Source organism: Brassica rapa, chromosome A03 (assembly GCF_000309985.2).
Source record: "Brassica rapa cultivar Chiifu-401-42 chromosome A03, CAAS_Brap_v3.01, whole genome shotgun sequence".
In the NCBI taxonomy this organism is placed as follows: domain Eukaryota; kingdom Viridiplantae; phylum Streptophyta; class Magnoliopsida; order Brassicales; family Brassicaceae; genus Brassica; species Brassica rapa.
In genome coordinates, this window is record NC_024797.2 from 9,827,109 (window position 1) to 9,845,306 (window position 18,198).

General features: G+C 31.1%; 1 protein-coding gene and 1 long non-coding RNA gene across 7 annotated transcripts; one reads left to right on the forward strand and one right to left on the reverse strand.

The window, feature by feature from the left end:
- Positions 1-90: 90 nt before the first annotated feature.
- Positions 91-10,739, forward strand: LOC117132777. Of its 2 annotated transcripts, none has more exons than XR_004456325.1 (2): positions 91-3,675; positions 10,306-10,739. It is a non-coding gene; the product is annotated as an uncharacterized LOC117132777 (long non-coding RNA). The 2 variants fall into 2 exon arrangements; XR_004456326.1 differs by lacking the exon at positions 10,306-10,739 and adding an exon at positions 4,016-4,335.
- Positions 9,335-17,880, reverse strand: LOC103864085 (serine/threonine-protein kinase-like protein CCR2). Of its 5 annotated transcripts, none has more exons than XM_033287759.1 (3): positions 10,287-17,880; positions 9,850-9,945; positions 9,335-9,582 (listed from the first exon to the last, which is right to left on the reverse strand). In XM_033287759.1, exon 1 carries the CDS (start codon positions 14,851-14,853, stop codon positions 12,559-12,561), a length of 2,295 nt encoding a protein of 764 aa, XP_033143650.1. In that variant the 5' UTR covers positions 14,854-17,880; the 3' UTR covers positions 9,335-9,582; positions 9,850-9,945; positions 10,287-12,558. The 5 variants fall into 5 exon arrangements, with proteins under 5 accessions (XP_033143650.1, XP_033143649.1, XP_033143646.1 ...); XM_033287758.1 differs by having other exon boundaries at positions 9,335-9,698; XM_033287755.1 differs by having other exon boundaries at positions 9,335-9,945.
- Between the last annotated feature and the right edge of the window lie 318 nt (positions 17,881-18,198).

Here is an 18,198-nt window from a genome sequence, read left to right on the forward strand (position 1 = left end):
ATGTTGATGTGTATGGATGTCATCATGGATGTCTATATTTAGTGAGGTGGTGTGAGATGATGAGATGCAAAAGCAGACCCACAAGTAATCCTTGTTTCACTCTCAAAAGACTAAACAAATTAACCAAAAATAATTATTTATGCCCTAACTTTAGCAATTTGCCTTCATCCCTTCTTTCTTGCCCTTTCCTTAGGGTTTCTTGTGGGTCTTTCTTTTTTCATTTTCATGTGTTATTTTTATCTTTTTGACCCAAACATCTCTCCTTTAATATGTTTGCCTCTTGTCTACATAATACATATATACATCTGAATCTCTCTCATCTCATAATTGTTTATATAAACCATTTCTCCTCCTCTCACAGTCACCTTCCATATCTCCCTTTTCTCTCTCTCTGGATCCTCAATCTAGACCCTCATATTTTGTTTGTTGATTCTCATCTTCCCTTTTGTATTTTCAAGAAATCGTCATTTAGGGTTTCAAGAACAATAACCTCAATTCTTCCTGAGGAAAGAGAGAAAACAAAAGATCTCCTCAATCTCATTTTCTTACATGCAAATTACAATTCATGCTTTAGATTGTTTCTATAGTCCTCCATATTTGCTGTTTATATCTGTTCATGCATGTCCAGGTGGAGATCTAGCTAGATATAGCTTCACTTAAAAATAGAATAAGAAATCCGTTTTGGGCAATTAGTTTCAATACATAATAACATGTATAGGCATCATGACATATATGCATATTTATGTTGAAATATGATATATTTGTATATATGCCTGGCTCCCTGTATGCCATACACTAAGTTCATCGATCCTCGGCGACCTCCGTGGATGGCGTATGAGGAGCCAAGCATAATCTCATCATATATATATTTTCTAATTACGTTATGGTACTAATTTGTTGAGCTTGTTTTGTAGGAATCTATGTTAATTACTCCACCCAATCATGTGAAAAAGATTAGAAGGTACCTCACTAAACCGTCTAGCTACCACCTATGCTTCTTCTTGTGGTCTCGAAATATTCCACTGACAGATATTTTGGTGAGGTCTTTCGATTCGTATTTTCCAGTACAAATGTTTGTCAAGTCACAGCACTTTTTACGAGAATTTCTTCTGTGATAACATCAATATATAGCTCATTTGCTTATAAAAAGAATTGTTAATAATATCGATAGCTAATATATCCCCGTACGGTTCATATTCTTGTATCGTATCAATCATATCGATTATATAAATTTATTTGTATATGTACTTGTGACCTACCCTTAATTATAGCTTATTTGTTGTATTTATTGAATTGTAGTTTTAATCTAACAATTATCTACACATGCACGAAGTTGCATAACACATTTCTGACCCGTTTCCGTGAGGTGTTGCAATGATTGCATTTGGTTTGTCTATGTCACAATGAAAATTTCCACGTATTGTAATTTTGTCACAAAAATAGTGATTAAGGTAGATGTTATAAATAACTGAAGTTCAAGAATTCAAGAGTTTTGTTTAACAAAATAGAGTTGCTATTTTTGTGTATATTTGCTTTGATTAGGTGAAATTCTTTAGATAAACTGAAATTGTATATATTTATGTTAGAACAGTGATAAAACTAATCATTCAAGCTGGTAACACTATTGAAACAAAGTTAAATAGTCCTTTAACATATTTTTTTTCATGAAGTGCTGAATTTTCATAAACATAAAAGCAAAAGGATTGCATTTGGTTTGTTTATGTCACAATGAAAATTTCCATGTATTGTAGTTTTGTAACAAATATAGACTGGTTAAGGTAGATGTTATAAATAATTGAAGTTCAAGAATTCAAGATTTTTGATTAACAAAATAGATTTGCTGTTTTTGTGTATATTTACTTTGTTTAGGTTAATTTCCTTAAATCAACTGAACTTGTATATATTTATGTAAGAACAATGATAAAACGAATCATTCAAACTAGTAACGCTATTGAAACAAAGTTAAATAGTCATTTAACATATTTTTTTCACGAAGTGCTGAATTTACATAAACATATGAAAGCAAAAGGATACAATTAGTCATATGTCTGCTGTACACAATACCAAAGTCTAGCCGTTAATATATATTTACACTATATGTAAATATATTGACGACAATTCATCACATACCCGTCGTTAATTGTTTTTGGGCAAAATTAATACTCATTATGAAGTTTTGATCTTTTAATGATCTTATTGCATAAGTACGTTAAAAGGATATGTAAGAGAACTTCAATGAGTGATACAAACATTAAGAGGGCTTATTTAATTCATTTTGTTTGTCTGGTTCTATATCCAAACCACTATTATTTCTTTCACTAACTAAATTTGCATGATATTATATCTAGAAAAAATAATATATAAATCTTACATTTTGAAATTATACTATTAAACGCTCGGTGAAACCCTAGGAAATATTTGATATGCCTGCAATTATTCCAAGCATCCTCTTAACCACGCATGAGACTATTTGAAACAAACACATATGACAATGTGTAACTTATTTTTTGGTATTCTTAACTTAATAAGATTTTTTTAATATCGCAATGTATTATATACAAACATGAACTATTTGTTCTTAGAAGTGCAGAGGAAATATTTCAACTATAACTCAAAGTTATATATACCAATTATACTGTTTATAGTCTCAATTATTTGATTTTGCCATTTAGTCAAAATATTGGTTATGTAAACTTGTAGTACATCACTTCACTGAACATCTATTTACTTTATATTTTTTATATAAGAAGTGATGTAGAGACTATAAAATCATGGTTTGTAGGTTAATAATGAAAGGAAAATCTATAAATAAATAAAGTTTGTTTTTTTGCTTTTGGAATAATCTTTTGTTTAAGGATCAACATGTATTTTTTTTTTGATCAAAATGATCAACATGTATATGTAATCACTAATCACTAAAGAAAATGTGTGTTAAAATAATAGTGTAAGAGATGGACCACACTAGTCCCCCCTATACACCTTGCGATTGGACATTAGTGAATGATCAATCTATTTTTCTATTCAGTCAAAGTAGGTCAGCAAAAATTTCAACAACCGAGGGCCACGCTCATCATTTTGACAAAAGTTTAATTCGAATACTAGACTATTATCGATCTGTGTGATGTGATATGTGTTTTTTTACATATGAGACAGTTGCTGCCTCTTTGTGGTTATTAACTCAATTGTATATTTAAATCATATATGTAAAGATGTCAGTTGGGCAGTTGGGCTAGTGTGGTCTGGTCCGAGTCCAAAGAATTTCCGGACCATCTTCACAGAAAATTTGGGTTGATTGTTGGGGAAATTTTACTTATACACTTTTTATGATACCACTTTACAACTTTACCATCAATCAAAAGGCATTTTCAAAAATACCACATTCATTAATGTGTAAAAGACAATATTGCCCTTAACTTATCTTCAACTCATTTCTCTCACTCTCGTAAATCTCCGTCCGTCGTCTATCGTCTCTGTTCAGATCCGCTGTTTTCCGTTCAGATCCGCCGTCTCCGTTCAGATTCGCCGTCTATTCGCCGTCTCTGTCCTCCAAATCCACCGTCTCTGTCCTGAACCGACGTCTTCGTCCAGATTCGTCGTCTTCGTCCAGATCCACGAAGCAATCGAGATCGAGACTCAAAACTTCAAATGTTGAATCCTCAGCAAGAATCACAACCTGTAAGTATTTTTTCGGATTTTGTTGTTTTGATCTAAGAGAAAGAGTTATCTATTAATAGTCTGATCTAAGAGAAAGATTTCTAATAGTGAACATTGAGTTTTTAAAAATTTATAACTCTTTATAAATCGAAGTTATTTAGTAATGTAATTGACATGTTCAATTCCCGACACTCATAAAAGAAGCATATGTTCAAGCTTATATAAGAGCCACAACTCTGCCATCACACATTTTCTTTGATCTACAAAGTTAATCATCAAATTCATCATTGTCTCTTGTTTTTTTTTTCTAAAGTCTTATTGACCAACCATTGACATTTTTTAGTTTCTTCTTGTGTCTTAGATTGCAGAGTCTGTTTCTTTTAGCAGTGATAAAAAGTATGATATAACGCAAGTGAAGGCTCCACCTCAGCTGCAGAAAATGATGTGTTAAGTAACTCAATCAACTAAAAGATAATCTAGAAAGGCTTATAAGACAGTTTATAAAGTTTGTTAAATAATTTATAAGGTTTATAAATTCTGCACAATTTTGAAGTTAACTACGAGGTATTGTGATACTTCAACAGAGCTACCAGACAAGCCAAAACTGATCATCCAACGTTCAAATATGAATTATGTTGAAAATGATTTTTTGTATTTTAGGTAAGGAGGAATTTAGTGAAATTGAGAATTCACACCTTGCGGAAGTGTTGTAGAACTAGCTAGAAAGAATAACATTCAATTTTCAGGAGAACCTTATGCAAATAAGATTATTGATGAATGGGGGTAGATCTATGGTTCACTTTCTCATATCAACCAATGGGGTTAGATCTATGATTATTGATGAATGTAAATAATTTATAAAAGTTTATAAAAAACTTTATGAAAGCATACATTCAATTTATAAGGGTATTATATGAGTTCCATAGGTTTATAAATCAATTAAAAGAGTCTATAACCATTTAGAAAGCCTTATAAAACAATTAATAATGGTTTGTATAATAATTTATAAGGGTTTATAAGGGTACGTAAATAATGTATATGGGTTTATAAAAATAATTTATTAAGTTTATACACCATTATAAATATTATAAAATGATTTATATGGGAATTTAAAATTTCTGAAGCGGTGGAGTCTTGATTGCTGTCCACATGTACCTCAGAATCTGCCATGTATCATCATCTCTTTACAAAGCCTTATAAGGATATGTAAAATTATTTGTATGAGTTTATAAACTATTAATAAATGCATATAAAACAAGTTATAAAATCTATAAACCATTTATAAATGTTTATAAGAAAGTTATGAAAGTTTATAAATAATTTATAAGGGGTATGTATACTATTAATAATAGTTTATAAAAACTGTATGAAAGATTATATTCAATTTATAAGAGGTATTATAAGAGTTGTATAGGTTTATAAATCCACTAAAAGAGTCTATAACCATTTAGAAAGCCTTATAAAACAATTTATAATGGTTTGTATAATAATTTATAAGGGTTTATAAGGGTATGTAAATAATGTATACGGGTTTATAAAAATAATTTATTAAGTTTATACACCATTATAAAATATTATAAAATGATTTATAAGGGAATTTAAAATTTCTGAAGCGGTGGAGTCTTGATTGCTGTCCACATGTACCTCAGAATCTGCCACGTATCATCATCTCCTTACAAATCCTTATAAGGATATGTAAAATTACTAGGGATTAACCCGGACTACGCCCGGGATTTTTATTTTTTTTAATTTAAGTTGTTAAATTATTTATATTTAGGCTATGATATATATTTATATAAATGTTAAATGCATGTCATAATTAAAATTTATTTTTAAATTTTAACACGTTAAATTAACATATTTTTTACTATTGAAATATTTTTTTGTAATTTTATTGGCTATCTAATTATCATATTTAGCAAAACTATCTTTTGAGCGTTGGAATAAATGTTTTAGAGATTTTATTAAACTGCAGTGTATTTTCGGATCAACCACATGCTCAACATTCGATCGATCCGTAAAAAGATGGTCGATCTTCTTGGCCAGGTAAGTACAATTTTAGCAAAAATATCTTTTATTTTCAAATATTAAGTATATAACTATTCTTTTTAATTTTTTTAATTGTATTTTTTGATTAAATTATTGTATTATAATGGTTATGTAAATATTTTTTGTGATGTTTGAATTTGTGTTGTTCGTATACTTAACGTAGATGATATTGATGTTTAACAATTTATTGTGTTCTGGAAATAGAAAATAATGATATATCAAAACATATCTAATACTTGTTAAATGATAGTATAATGTAAATTACATCCATTATTTGAAAATAACAATTTGTTGTTTTTATTTTTATTTTAAATCAGAAATTATTTTTATTTAAAACAATTATTCATATATAATATAATAGTTTAAGTTTGGAAGATTAATCTATATATATAAATTATGTATATTTTTAAAAAAATAATTTAAAATATTATATATTGAGTATCTGAATAAAAAACTGAATTTCTTATCTTGAAAATCAGATATTTATATTTTTTGTCTTCATGTTATACTCACCAATTCATCATTGATATTTATAACTCAATATGTTTTTTAAAAAACTTAGTTTTAAGTAATAAACGAATTTAATAAATTAAATTCATCACCTATAATGTTCTGTAAACTATATTTGAAAGCTCTCTAAAATTATATTTTAAGCATAATATTATTATTATTTAGTTTAAGTTATTTTAAACATAACATATGCTAAACCAACTTAAATTATATTTACAATAGGACCATCCTAAACCGGTTAGTAAACCAAAAACAATACTAAACCAACATGAACCAATACCTGATTCGGCGAGGAAAGAAGTGTTTCGGGATAAACGCTTGAATGGTTATTAACTGAAATAGTTTGATCATGAAAGAGTTAGTATGAATATTAACAATAAAATTATGGATTAGATTAATTTAAATTTGTAAGAATACCTTTGAGTCTATGAAAAGCAATTCAATTCTCATGAATAAGTTTGGCTTTTGGAAGTTGCGGGTTTCCCAACAATGAATCCACCTAACAAAAAGTTTGTTGTTATAAAAAAATCTCATTCAAGGTCATTAAAGGTTTCTGGGACGGCAAGAGTTGTCTTACATATGTTTAATGTTGTTTTTTCATTTTTTATGTTGTATGTTTACATATTATTTTTAAAAATAAAAATGTAAAATAGTAATCTTACATATGTTTAATGTAGTATTTCCATTTTTATGTTGTATGTTTACATATATTTATTATTTTCGAAATTATATATAATGTTTTTTGACTTTTTTTATAAAACGGTAATGTTACATTATGGAGATAAGCCGTCTTTTTTTCAAGTAAAAAATGGTAATCTTACATATGTTTAATGTAGTTTTTTCATTTTTTATGTTGTATGTTTACATATTATTTATAATTTTCGAAAATTAGTAATATTAAAATGTAAAACTATATTTTATGCCACGTGTCATCTTTCGGGAGAAGTTTTTTTGCTTATGTGGACGCCCTATGGAGCCTCAAAAGGTCTCTTTTATTAGTATAGAAATGTTTTTTGACTTTTTTTATAAAACGGTAATGTTACATTATGGAGATAAGCCGTCTTTTTTTTAAGTGAAAAATGGTAATCTTACATATATTTAATGTAGTTTTTTCATTTTATATGTTGTATATTTACATATTATTTATAATTTTCGAAAATTAGTAATATTAAAATGTAAAACTATATTTTATGCCACGTGTCATCTTTCGGAAGAAGTTTTTTTTGCTTATGTGGACGCTCTATGGAGCCTCAAAAGGTCTCTTTTATTAGTATAGATTATGGAGATAAGCCGTCTTTTTTTTAAGTGAAAAATGGTAATCTTACATATATTTAATGTAGTTTTTTTCATTTTATATGTTGTATATTTACATATTATTTATAATTTTCGAAAATTAGTAATATTAAAATGTAAAACTATATTTTATGCCACGTGTCATCTTTCGGAAGAAGTTTTTTTTGCTTATGTGGACGCTCTATGGAGCCTCAAAAGGTCCCTTTTATTAGTATAGTTTTTTTGCTTATGTGGACGCCCTATGGAGCCTCAAAAGGTCTCTTTTATTAGTATAGAAATGTTTTTTGACTTTTTTTATAAAACGGTAATGTTACATTATGGAGATAAGCCGTCTTTTTTTTTAAGTGAAAAATGGTAATCTTACATATATTTAATGTAGTTTTTTCATTTTATATGTTGTATATTTACATATTATTTATAATTTTCGAAAATTAGTAATATTAAAATGTAAAACTATATTTTATGCCACGTGTCATCTTTCGGAAGAAGTTTTTTTTGCTTATGTGGACGCTCTATGGAGCCTCAAAAGGTCTCTTTTATTAGTATAGATTTGTAAGAGTTTATAAACCATTAATAAATGCATATAAAGCAAGTTATAAAATCTATAAACCATTTATAAATGTTTATAAGAAAGTTATGAAAGTTTATAAATAATTTATAAGGGGTATGTATACTATTAATAAGAGTTTATAAAAACTTTATGAAAGATTATATTCAATTTATAAGGGGTATTATAAGAGTTGTATTGGTTTATAAATCAACTAAAAGAGTCTATAACCATTTAGAAAGCCTTATAAAATAATTTATAATGGTTTGAATAATAATGTATACGGGTTTATAAAAATAATTTATAAAGTTTATACACCATTATAAAGGATTATAATAAAACAATTTATAAGGATATGTAAAATTTCTGAAGCGGTGGAGCCGTGCTTGCTGTCCACATGTGCCTTAGAATCTGTCACGTATCATCATCTCTTTACAAAGCCTTATAAGGGTATGTAAAATTATTTGTAAGAGTATATAAACCATTAATAAAGACATAAAAAACAAGTTATAAGATCTATAAATCATTTATAAATGTTTATAAGAAAGTTATGAAAGTTTATAAATAATTTATAAGAGGTATGTATACTATTAATAAGGGTTTATAAAAACTTTATGAAAGCCTTATAAAACAATTTATAATGGTTTGTATAATAATATATAAGGGTTTATAAGAGTATGTAAATAATTTATAAAGGTTTATAAAAGTAATTTATAAAGTTTATACACCATTATAAAGGATTATAAAATAATTTATAAAAGTATGTAAAATTTCTGAAGCGGTGGAGTCTTGCTTGCTGTCCTCATGTGCCTCACAATCTGCCACGTATCATCATCTCTTTACAAAAGTATATAACTATTTATACAGGTTTATAAACCTATTTAAAAGGGTGTATTAAACTATTTACAAGAACATATAAGCTATTTATAAGTCTATTGTTAAAAGTACAACTCGACGATTTATAAGTTTTTATTAAGAAGTTTTTAAACAAGAGTTGATTGTATATGTCTATACAAAACATATAAATGTTTGAACTTGAGAAGTCTTGTGAGGAATGCTAGGCAGAATGAGTGTAAGAAACTCAAAGTGATTTATAAGCGTTTATAAATTTATTTACAATGGCTTATAAGGTAATTTTTCTAAAATCCCTCCAAAAGACAATCAACACAAAAAGACATATCTGGTGAAAGAGTCATGTCCTTCAACAAGGGATATATTGCTTTAACATAGTCTGAGAACATCAAGGCTTCTCCATATCTCACTCTTCTATAAAAGAAACAATTGAAACCAAACTCACTTACATGTCCAACTAATATCTTCAACTATGCAACTACTAAAAGAGAGATACAATTGTTTTAGTATAAGAGATGTCTAAAGAAGATGAGAGAGAAGAATGTACTAAGAAGCCAACTCTGCAACTTTTATAAAGCGTTATAAATACGTAATTCTTTGATAGCACAAACCACATTCTTCTTCAGAGTCTCTCTTGCCTCTTCAAACAGCTCACCAACCTCGTAAATTTTCAAAATCTAAACAAAAGCCAGTCACATATTATTTCTACGCATCAGCATTCACTTCCAAAAATAAGATTCAAAAATAGTATGCTTTCGTAACTCAACAAACTCATCCTTCATCTCCACTGCTTCTGTAGATATTATACACAAAACAAGACATAAAAAATAAATCTCACAAAGTATAAATAGAACGTTACACTACCAAAACACCAACGTTCCACCTCATATACTACACATACTAAAACATTGCTAGTCAAACTACAAATAGTAGCATTGTATTACCTTAAGGAAGTGAGATACTTAGATATGCATATCACCACACATCTTCTCCACAACATCCTTTAAATCCAAAAGCTGACAACACACATTTGTAATTCTCTGCAACATCACCAAATCAACCAAGAGAAGAAGTAATCATGGAATAATTATACTCTTAGGTTAGTACCTTCTCATGAATTAAATAATTATATAAATCTGAAAACTATGACAATAAATCAACCAAATCAATAATTGTACTCTTACGTTAAGCTTTGTGTCTTTTGATTGCTAAAAGATCAACAGTAAGATTTGAAAGGACACAATTTATAAGATCTTATAAATTTGAGATCTGAAAACTTCACTTGAAAAACTTCGTCTTCTTTCTTAGAAACATATCGATTTTGATAAATCAAGCTAAAATTACAGAAAGAGGCAAAAATCACCATATACTATCATCTTACCTTTGTTAGTGTTTCTTAGGCGTTGGGAGAGAGATCGTCTCGTTCGTCTGAGCTTGTCGAGTCTGTCAGCTTTGCCGGAGAACTTCTCGGCATCGTCAGATCTCGCCGGAAAACTCGTTAGCGTCGTCAGATCTCACCGGAAACTCATCAGCATCAGGAGAGAGATCGTCTCATTCGTGTTTCGCCAGAGAACTCATCAGCATCGTCAGATTTCGCAAGAGAACTCGTCTTCGTTGTCAAAGCTCACCGGAAAACTCGTCAGAATCACCGGATCTCGTCGGATTGATTATCGGATAGTGGAAAAGAAGATAATAGTTGTAGTTTTAATTAGATAGGGGTATAATTGTATTTTGCCTATTAAAATTTTAATGGTAAAGTTGGTTAAAGTATTAATGAAAAGTGGTACATTGAAAGTGGTATTTGTGACAATTTCCCTTGATTGTTCACTTTGGATATGTTTCGATTCAAAATAAATAAGTTTGGACCCTATTGTTGGAGATGTTTTTAATTATCTATGAATGTTTGACCTAAAGTGAAATAGTAAACTCACAATATTCAATGAATTATAAATTCAACCTTATATGTTTAGAGCATTTCCAAAAACATTCCATAACTTCAAATATGATTTTTTCTGTTTTCAAAAATATAATTTCAATATTTTTATTTGCATTTTATCTTTACAATTGCATATTACATTTATGATTCTTAAATATTTGGTTGTTAATCATTTTAATCCTTAATTTTTTTTATATTTCATAAATATTTCAAATATGTTTTCATAAATTTAAGTTTTACACATAAAATTATAAAAACCTTAAAATAAGATTTAAAATATTTTAAAACTAGATTCATACAACAACAATATTACAAAAGAAACTTAACAAATGTACTAACTTATCATATATGAGAGTATTACGAAAATATTTTTACAAATTAATGTGGTATATTACTCATAATTTAAATTTTAGTGCAACTTTTTATTAATTAATATTGATGTAGTATTTTTATATATGTGCTAATTATTTATAAAATTTTATGAATTTAAATTAATTATGATAAATATAAAAATTATAGTATAAAATATAAAAAAATTGAAATTTAGTTTAAAGTTGAGCCTTTTTTCAAAAAAAAAAAAATTTAGTTTAAAGTTTTGTTTTGAAAAAAAACTTTATTTTGAAAAATTGGAGATACTCTTTGCCAGTTCAGGTGTACTGTATCATGTCATGTCGTGTGAGTAACCCGTCTATTTACAGTGGGCGTTTTCCAGAGGTTTCAATATAATGGAAACTGGAAAGAATACTACTTTAGTTTGAGTAGACAATATACATGATAGTATATTTTGATCTGAACAATATGGATAGCAACTTTTTCAGTAACGTTAATATTTCTTTTTTAACATTTACAAATGAAAAATAGACCCGTCTTTAGCAGAGTAATGTATAATTCAATAAAATAAAATATTCAATGTAAAATTTAAAGTGATTTATATTAAAATGATAATCTCATAGTTTCCATAAGCCACAAATCATACCTACACGTTTTTCTTTTCTTTTGAGATCCTTTAAAAGAGACATAAAAAAACTGGCAAAACTATGGAATCTGGTTGCTCTTCTCGTGATATGAAGTTTTGTTACTACTGTAGAAGTTCTGAACTTTAGATCCATAATCTTTCGTAGATCCATAAATGCTATAGTCCCGAAGTCAGCTATTTGAAATTCTAATTTTTAAAATACCACTTCTTACCAAAAGTGGTTTGAATCCGAGACACATGAGAACCAATACACTACCAACACTCTGTTGTGATATGAAGCTTACCTTTCAAATCTTGTATGCTCTATTTTCATTATTCAGAAAAACAGAATTTTAACAAGTTTCACACTCTTTTAACAAGACCTTCCAAACAGACAAGGAATGAATGTGATCTAAAGAGGGTAAAACCAATCTCATATGACCGAGAAAGGCAAAAAATAGAGCCAATGAGAATCCAAAACAGGACGGGAGAAAACCTGCAAGCATAGACCATAGCCAGCAACTAATTACATTTACCTCCATAGCTCAGACTATGTTTATATGTTGATGATAAAAATGGAAGAGATCTTGACCATAGCCTACAACTGAATGATTACACTACTAAGATCACTTTCTGATACATTTTGACAAAGAAATCTGTCAGTTTATTACTTTAATTAACCAATGATTGTACAATTTTGTAACAAAAGCATAAGAAAACAAGGCTGATAATATAATTCACATTTTGTAACGCTTCTTCAAATTAAAAGGTGAGTCCAGTCTTGACAATAAGATCAAGAAAGCTCAATAGATTTCTCATACTTGGCCTCTCGTTAGGATTCTCCCTCACAGCAAGCTCAGCCAACTCAGCCAACTTAAGCAACGGCTCAACATTTCTAGGCAAACCAATGTTCCTATCGATAATCGCGGCAGCTTTACCTTTCCTGATCAAAGGAACAGCCCATTCCGCAACCCCGGGAGGATCAGACTCTCTATCGTTAGCTTTCCGCCCGCTTAGCATCTCAAGAAGAACAATACCAAAGTCATAAACATCACCTTCTCTATCACTCTTGCTTGAGTCTCTTTCACTCGAGCTAACCAATCCAAAATCAGCAATTCTTGCACACATTTCGCCGTCCAACAAGATGTTAGACGTCTTCACATCTCTATGAATCACCGGAGGATCCACCTCGTTGTGTAAGTAATCAAGCCCTCTTGCAGCTTGCAACATAATCTTCAACCTCATGCTCCAGTCCAGCTGAGAAAGATCTCCATGGAGATGATCATGGAGCGTACCGTGCGGCATGTACTCGTAAACCAAAAGCCTTTCACCCATCTCCGAGCAGTATCCCAAAAGATTTACAATGTTGTTATGTCTGATCTTGCAAAGAACCTCTAACTCGGACTCGAAGCCTCGGTTGTTGGAATGAATAATGGTCGCAGCGTTGGCTCTTTTGACCGCGACTTGAACCCCATCAGACAAAACAGCTTTGTAGACAAACCCGAAGCTACCTCTCCCCAGCTCGTTAAACTCTTTAAACCCGTGAGTCGCGTCCTTCAGCTCCGAGAGACGGAAGATCTTTGTCTCCCCTAGGGAGACAGCGCTCGGGAGAAGCCCCGTCTGAGGAACAGGATCAGGATCAGCTTCGACAGAGTTCTTGTCGAAACAAAAGCAACAAGTCATCTTACTCCTCTCTTCATCATCTCTTTTACTGCCTTTAGTCATCCTCGGAATGAAAGATAGACCAACCAACATAACCAAGAACCCCAAGACAGAGCATCCAATGATGATCACAAGCCTCCTCACCTCTCTCTGCTCGTGCTTACGCGATTTCTCGGCAGGGATCTTGCACACACCGTAGCAAGAACTGTTCTGACACAACGAACAAGGAGTGCAGACCCTGTCCGCGTTAGGGTTACAGCCACTCGAAGGGAAGTAGCCTTCCAAGCAATCAACCCCGCAGCGTAAACATATGTTTAGGTCATGAAAGGAACACAAGCTAGTGAGTTCTGACTCTTTCAAGATACTTGCGTTGAAAGCAAACCATCCATCGCCACAGTTACCACGAGGGGAACACACCCCGGGGCTGCATAGCTCCAGAGGAGGACTATAATCCGGTTTAGTGGAATCATGAACTCTCCAGCAATCAAGAACCAGATCCAGCTCTCTAACGCCACACGTCGTTGAATCTGAAGACGAGATCGCTACGAAACCTGAAGTATTAGGAGCTGAAGAGGATGAATTCACGTTTCTTCCCCAACACGCAACCCCGTGATCATCCTCTCTGATACCACAGTAATGATCAGCACCAGCTGAAAGAGAAATAAACCGGATCCGGTTTGGTACTTCTCCAAACTCCGTTTCATCTCCAAAGCATTGAAGCTGACCTGACTCTTTAGAGACCCCACAAACCGAGTTTCTCCCGGAAGCTAAAACCTCGAACCCTTCTCCCTTGTCGGAGAGACCCAAACCGTTTGACTTTGGTCCCCAACAGACCAACTCTCCATCTTTAGTAACACCACAAGTGAACCCATCTCCAGACACGATCTTACGAAACATGAGAGTGTCTATGTAAGGATTATGAAAAGACGAGTTCCAAAGAACACCAGATGTGTCCGTATACTCCCAGCAATGGACAGGACCGTAGTCAGGACCTGAGTAGTACAACCCACTTATAGCGCAGACATGGTTGTTACCGGACGCGATACTCGAGTAAGAGTTGTACTGAAAAGCTTTCGGGACGAGGTTTTGAGAAGGATCTTGAAGGTTCCAGCAGAAGGCACGCGAGGTGTTGGAGGTGATGGCGCAGAGGAAGCCTTCGCCGCCGGAGAGAGAAGACATCGCCGGAGGTGAGTAACCGGAGATTTCTCCGGGAGAGTGGTTTGTGTTGCCTCTGTCCCAGCAGATGACTTCTTGCTTCCCGCTTGCGTCGATGGCGCAGAAGAACCCGTTTGAACCGAAAGCTGCGGCGATGGTTCCTGTCGAGCCGTAGCCATGGACGGTGATGAGTAATGAAGTGGTGATGACGAAGAGGAAGAAGATGAGGAAGCTGGACATGTTTTGAGGTTTGAGTTGATGAAGGTTGAGGAAAGAATCGATCTGAGGGAGGTGATTGAGTGAACATGTTAATGAATGCAGTTCTTGTTTTTTTTTTAATGTTTTAAAATATAAATAATAATGACGGAAGTGAGCTGTTTATGTCTGCGCGAAGGTTCATTGGAGAGAGACATTCATGTTACACAAACTGGTCAGGGAGATGGAACATACCAGAGAAATCATTTTAGTTTTTGAAAAAGAAAAATATATAGTTAATGAAAATGTACGGACAATTACTGTAATTCTTATACAGATCTGTAAAGAATGATTTATGATAACAGATTATGTAGCTTGCAAAAATTGTGGTGTCTACAAGTCACACGTATGTGTAATTTATTTTTGAATTAATTAAGACAAGACTGGCAGTTTTGCCCAAAAAAATAAAAATAAAAATAAAATTAATGTAAACCATTTGAATCGAATTTGTTGAAATGCGCTATTATGTAGTTTGACCACAAAATAAATAGGAGTACTTATGAATAAAATATATCCATATGCATGTTTACTAAAGTACGTACGCAGTTATAAAGAATCTTTGTTTAGGAGTAAATACCAAGAGATAATTATAACAAATCATTTATACAATAATTTGCTATAGTATGATACTTTTTTATTTACTAAGTAAGTTGAACTTTGAAGTATTCTTAACACGTTGTTCAAAAAAAAAAGATGTATTCTTAACAGTTCGAATAATTTTTGGAATGAACTATGACACCAAATAATGCCCTTTCTCAAAAGAAAAAAATTATGACACCAAATAGTGCGTAAGAAATGCATGTGGCATACTGATTTTTCAAATAACAACTCGTTGTTAGTTGGGACTCGGTTAGATACCCCCAGGTTAAAAAACACAAAAAAAATTACGTCAGTTTACGATTATTATATAAATTGACACACTTTTTTGTCTAAGTTCTTTCCAAATTTTAACGGGCGCAACTAGATATAGAAAAAGTGGTGTCGTGCAAACTAGAGTACTGTCAAAAGGGTTGTTATTTGACTTTGCATTTAATCATAAGTCGCACATGCCCTTCTCCACGTGATATTAGCTTAAACAGTGCTGTTTATTGTATGAAATCGAATAATACCTATTATAAATATCCTTACATCATTTTTTTTTTGAACATCGATGTATCATTTGTTTTCGTGGATAAAATTTGAATTATTACCAAAAAATTTGTTGTACTAAATCCAATAATATCTATTAAAATATGCTTACACCATTTTTTTCAACATCCATATCGATTTCTTTAATTTTTTATTTTATTTTATTTAATTGAAATATGAACATATTAAAGTTAAAGTTTCAATGTGGATAATACTGTAATTGTAAAAGTTGATGTAGGATTTAGTCAGTAATTTTTTTAATATATATTGTAATTATAAAAATAAAATAAAAACAGAAAACTTTTGTCAAAAAATGAAAAAAGTAAAATATTTTGAGAATTATAATGTATAAAAAGTAAAATATTAGTAAACAAAGCTATTTTATTTTTATTTTTAAAATTAGTAAAACTCATAATTTTAAAAACTAAATAAAAATTACAGTTAAAGATAACACAGTCCCACCAATCATCCCGATTAGTTTTATAATCAAACTTTCATGGTGAGAATTAAGAAAATAGAGAGTAAAAACCATATATAAGTTCCCTATTATTTCCGAGTAAATTAGAAAAAGAGAATGAGCCATTTATACCATAAATTACATCACATTTTTCGGGACATAATTTTTTTAGTTTAAAAGAAAATTGTGTTTCTAATTGCACGGACAATTTGACAGAAGACCTAAAAGCATCTCCAATGTAAAACTCTATTTTTTCTTCAAAATAGAGTAAAATCAAATATGAAATTAGAATATTTCAACCCTATTATATTTCTTATCCATAACGGAGTAATGAATAAAAAAAATAGATAATAAATTATTCTATTTATAGAGTGAAAATAGAGTATGGTTGAAATATTTTTTTTTCCATATTCTATTTTATAGTAAAAAATGGAATGAAAAATAGAGTCCCAAAGTAGATACACGGTTGTTTGGACTTTGGGTTGCAAGGCGTCCCAGTAAATTAGAGCTGGGCTAAATTTCATTTCCCCTCTCTCTTAGTCGATCACAGAAACAAATGTATAACGGCTTGCACTAGCTCCAATTATGTAATTATATCTTAGTGACTGTTCAAAAAATTATATATGAGTTAGTTGCAACATTTAATGCGTTTGAGTTTACATTCTATAGGGACTTTAACTAGAGCCGGCGGCCATTGACACCACTCCGGAGTCTGCTTAAAATCCAATAATATCAGGGATCCAAATTATTTTCATTGGCATATTTGATCTAGATTTGGACAGCACTAAAGCATCCTAGAGAAAGAGTATATATGTGAATTGACCCCCGGGGGGGGGGGGGGGGGGGAATTAATTGATTTCATTTATAATTATCCCCTTAACATAGTTTAATGCGTTTGTTCCACGTACGTTATATGCGGTACTCACCAATCTTGCAACTGTTTTTGTTATAATAAGGTGTAGTCCGGACTGAAATTCAATTAATTGTTTAGGTGAGTACAACCGTCAAATTCTATGGTCGCTGGGTTTCTAATGGATTTAAAACATGATATCATTTCAAACGGTTAACTGGAAGTAAAAGAGTTATGGATCGTAACCAAATCTACAAAGAACGAGTTTAAACTATTTTCCCAAATCCTTTAAAATGGAATCTGTTCACTGTCAATTTAGAATTTGATTAGTTAATAGTGCAAAGTCAAGTCTCTTGTTCATTAAAAAGGTCAATTCTCCTGTTATGTGCTTAATCATATTATATGTACATCAATCTCCAACGAAAGACTACGTAATAGCATGTGAGAGAATAAAAAGAAGAAGAATAAAGCAAGTGTTTGCATAATAATAGAAGAAAATCGCACAGGATCACACAGATTTAGAGCAATTTTGAAGAGATAACACGGTGTTTGCTGTTTGGAACGGCGAGAACATCGGCTTGTGTTAAGTGGGCCAAGTAGATTCTGTCTTCTCTGTCTTTTACTCCATCTTAGATACATTCATCTTAAATATCATACATACATACAGCCACTTGTGTATTTTTTTTGTCATTGAATTACAGGTGGTTCTTACACATTCTTCTTTTAATGTGTATCTCATATATCGCTAAGACGAAAATAAAACTCCGTATTACAAGGAATAGTTAGCAATTAATTTCACGCATTGGTGGGTTTGTGTCCGGTCGTCACGGGAGAGTTAGAAAAATTGTAGGATTTGTAGGCTAAATACACTGCACATATTTTTTTAAAAATACAC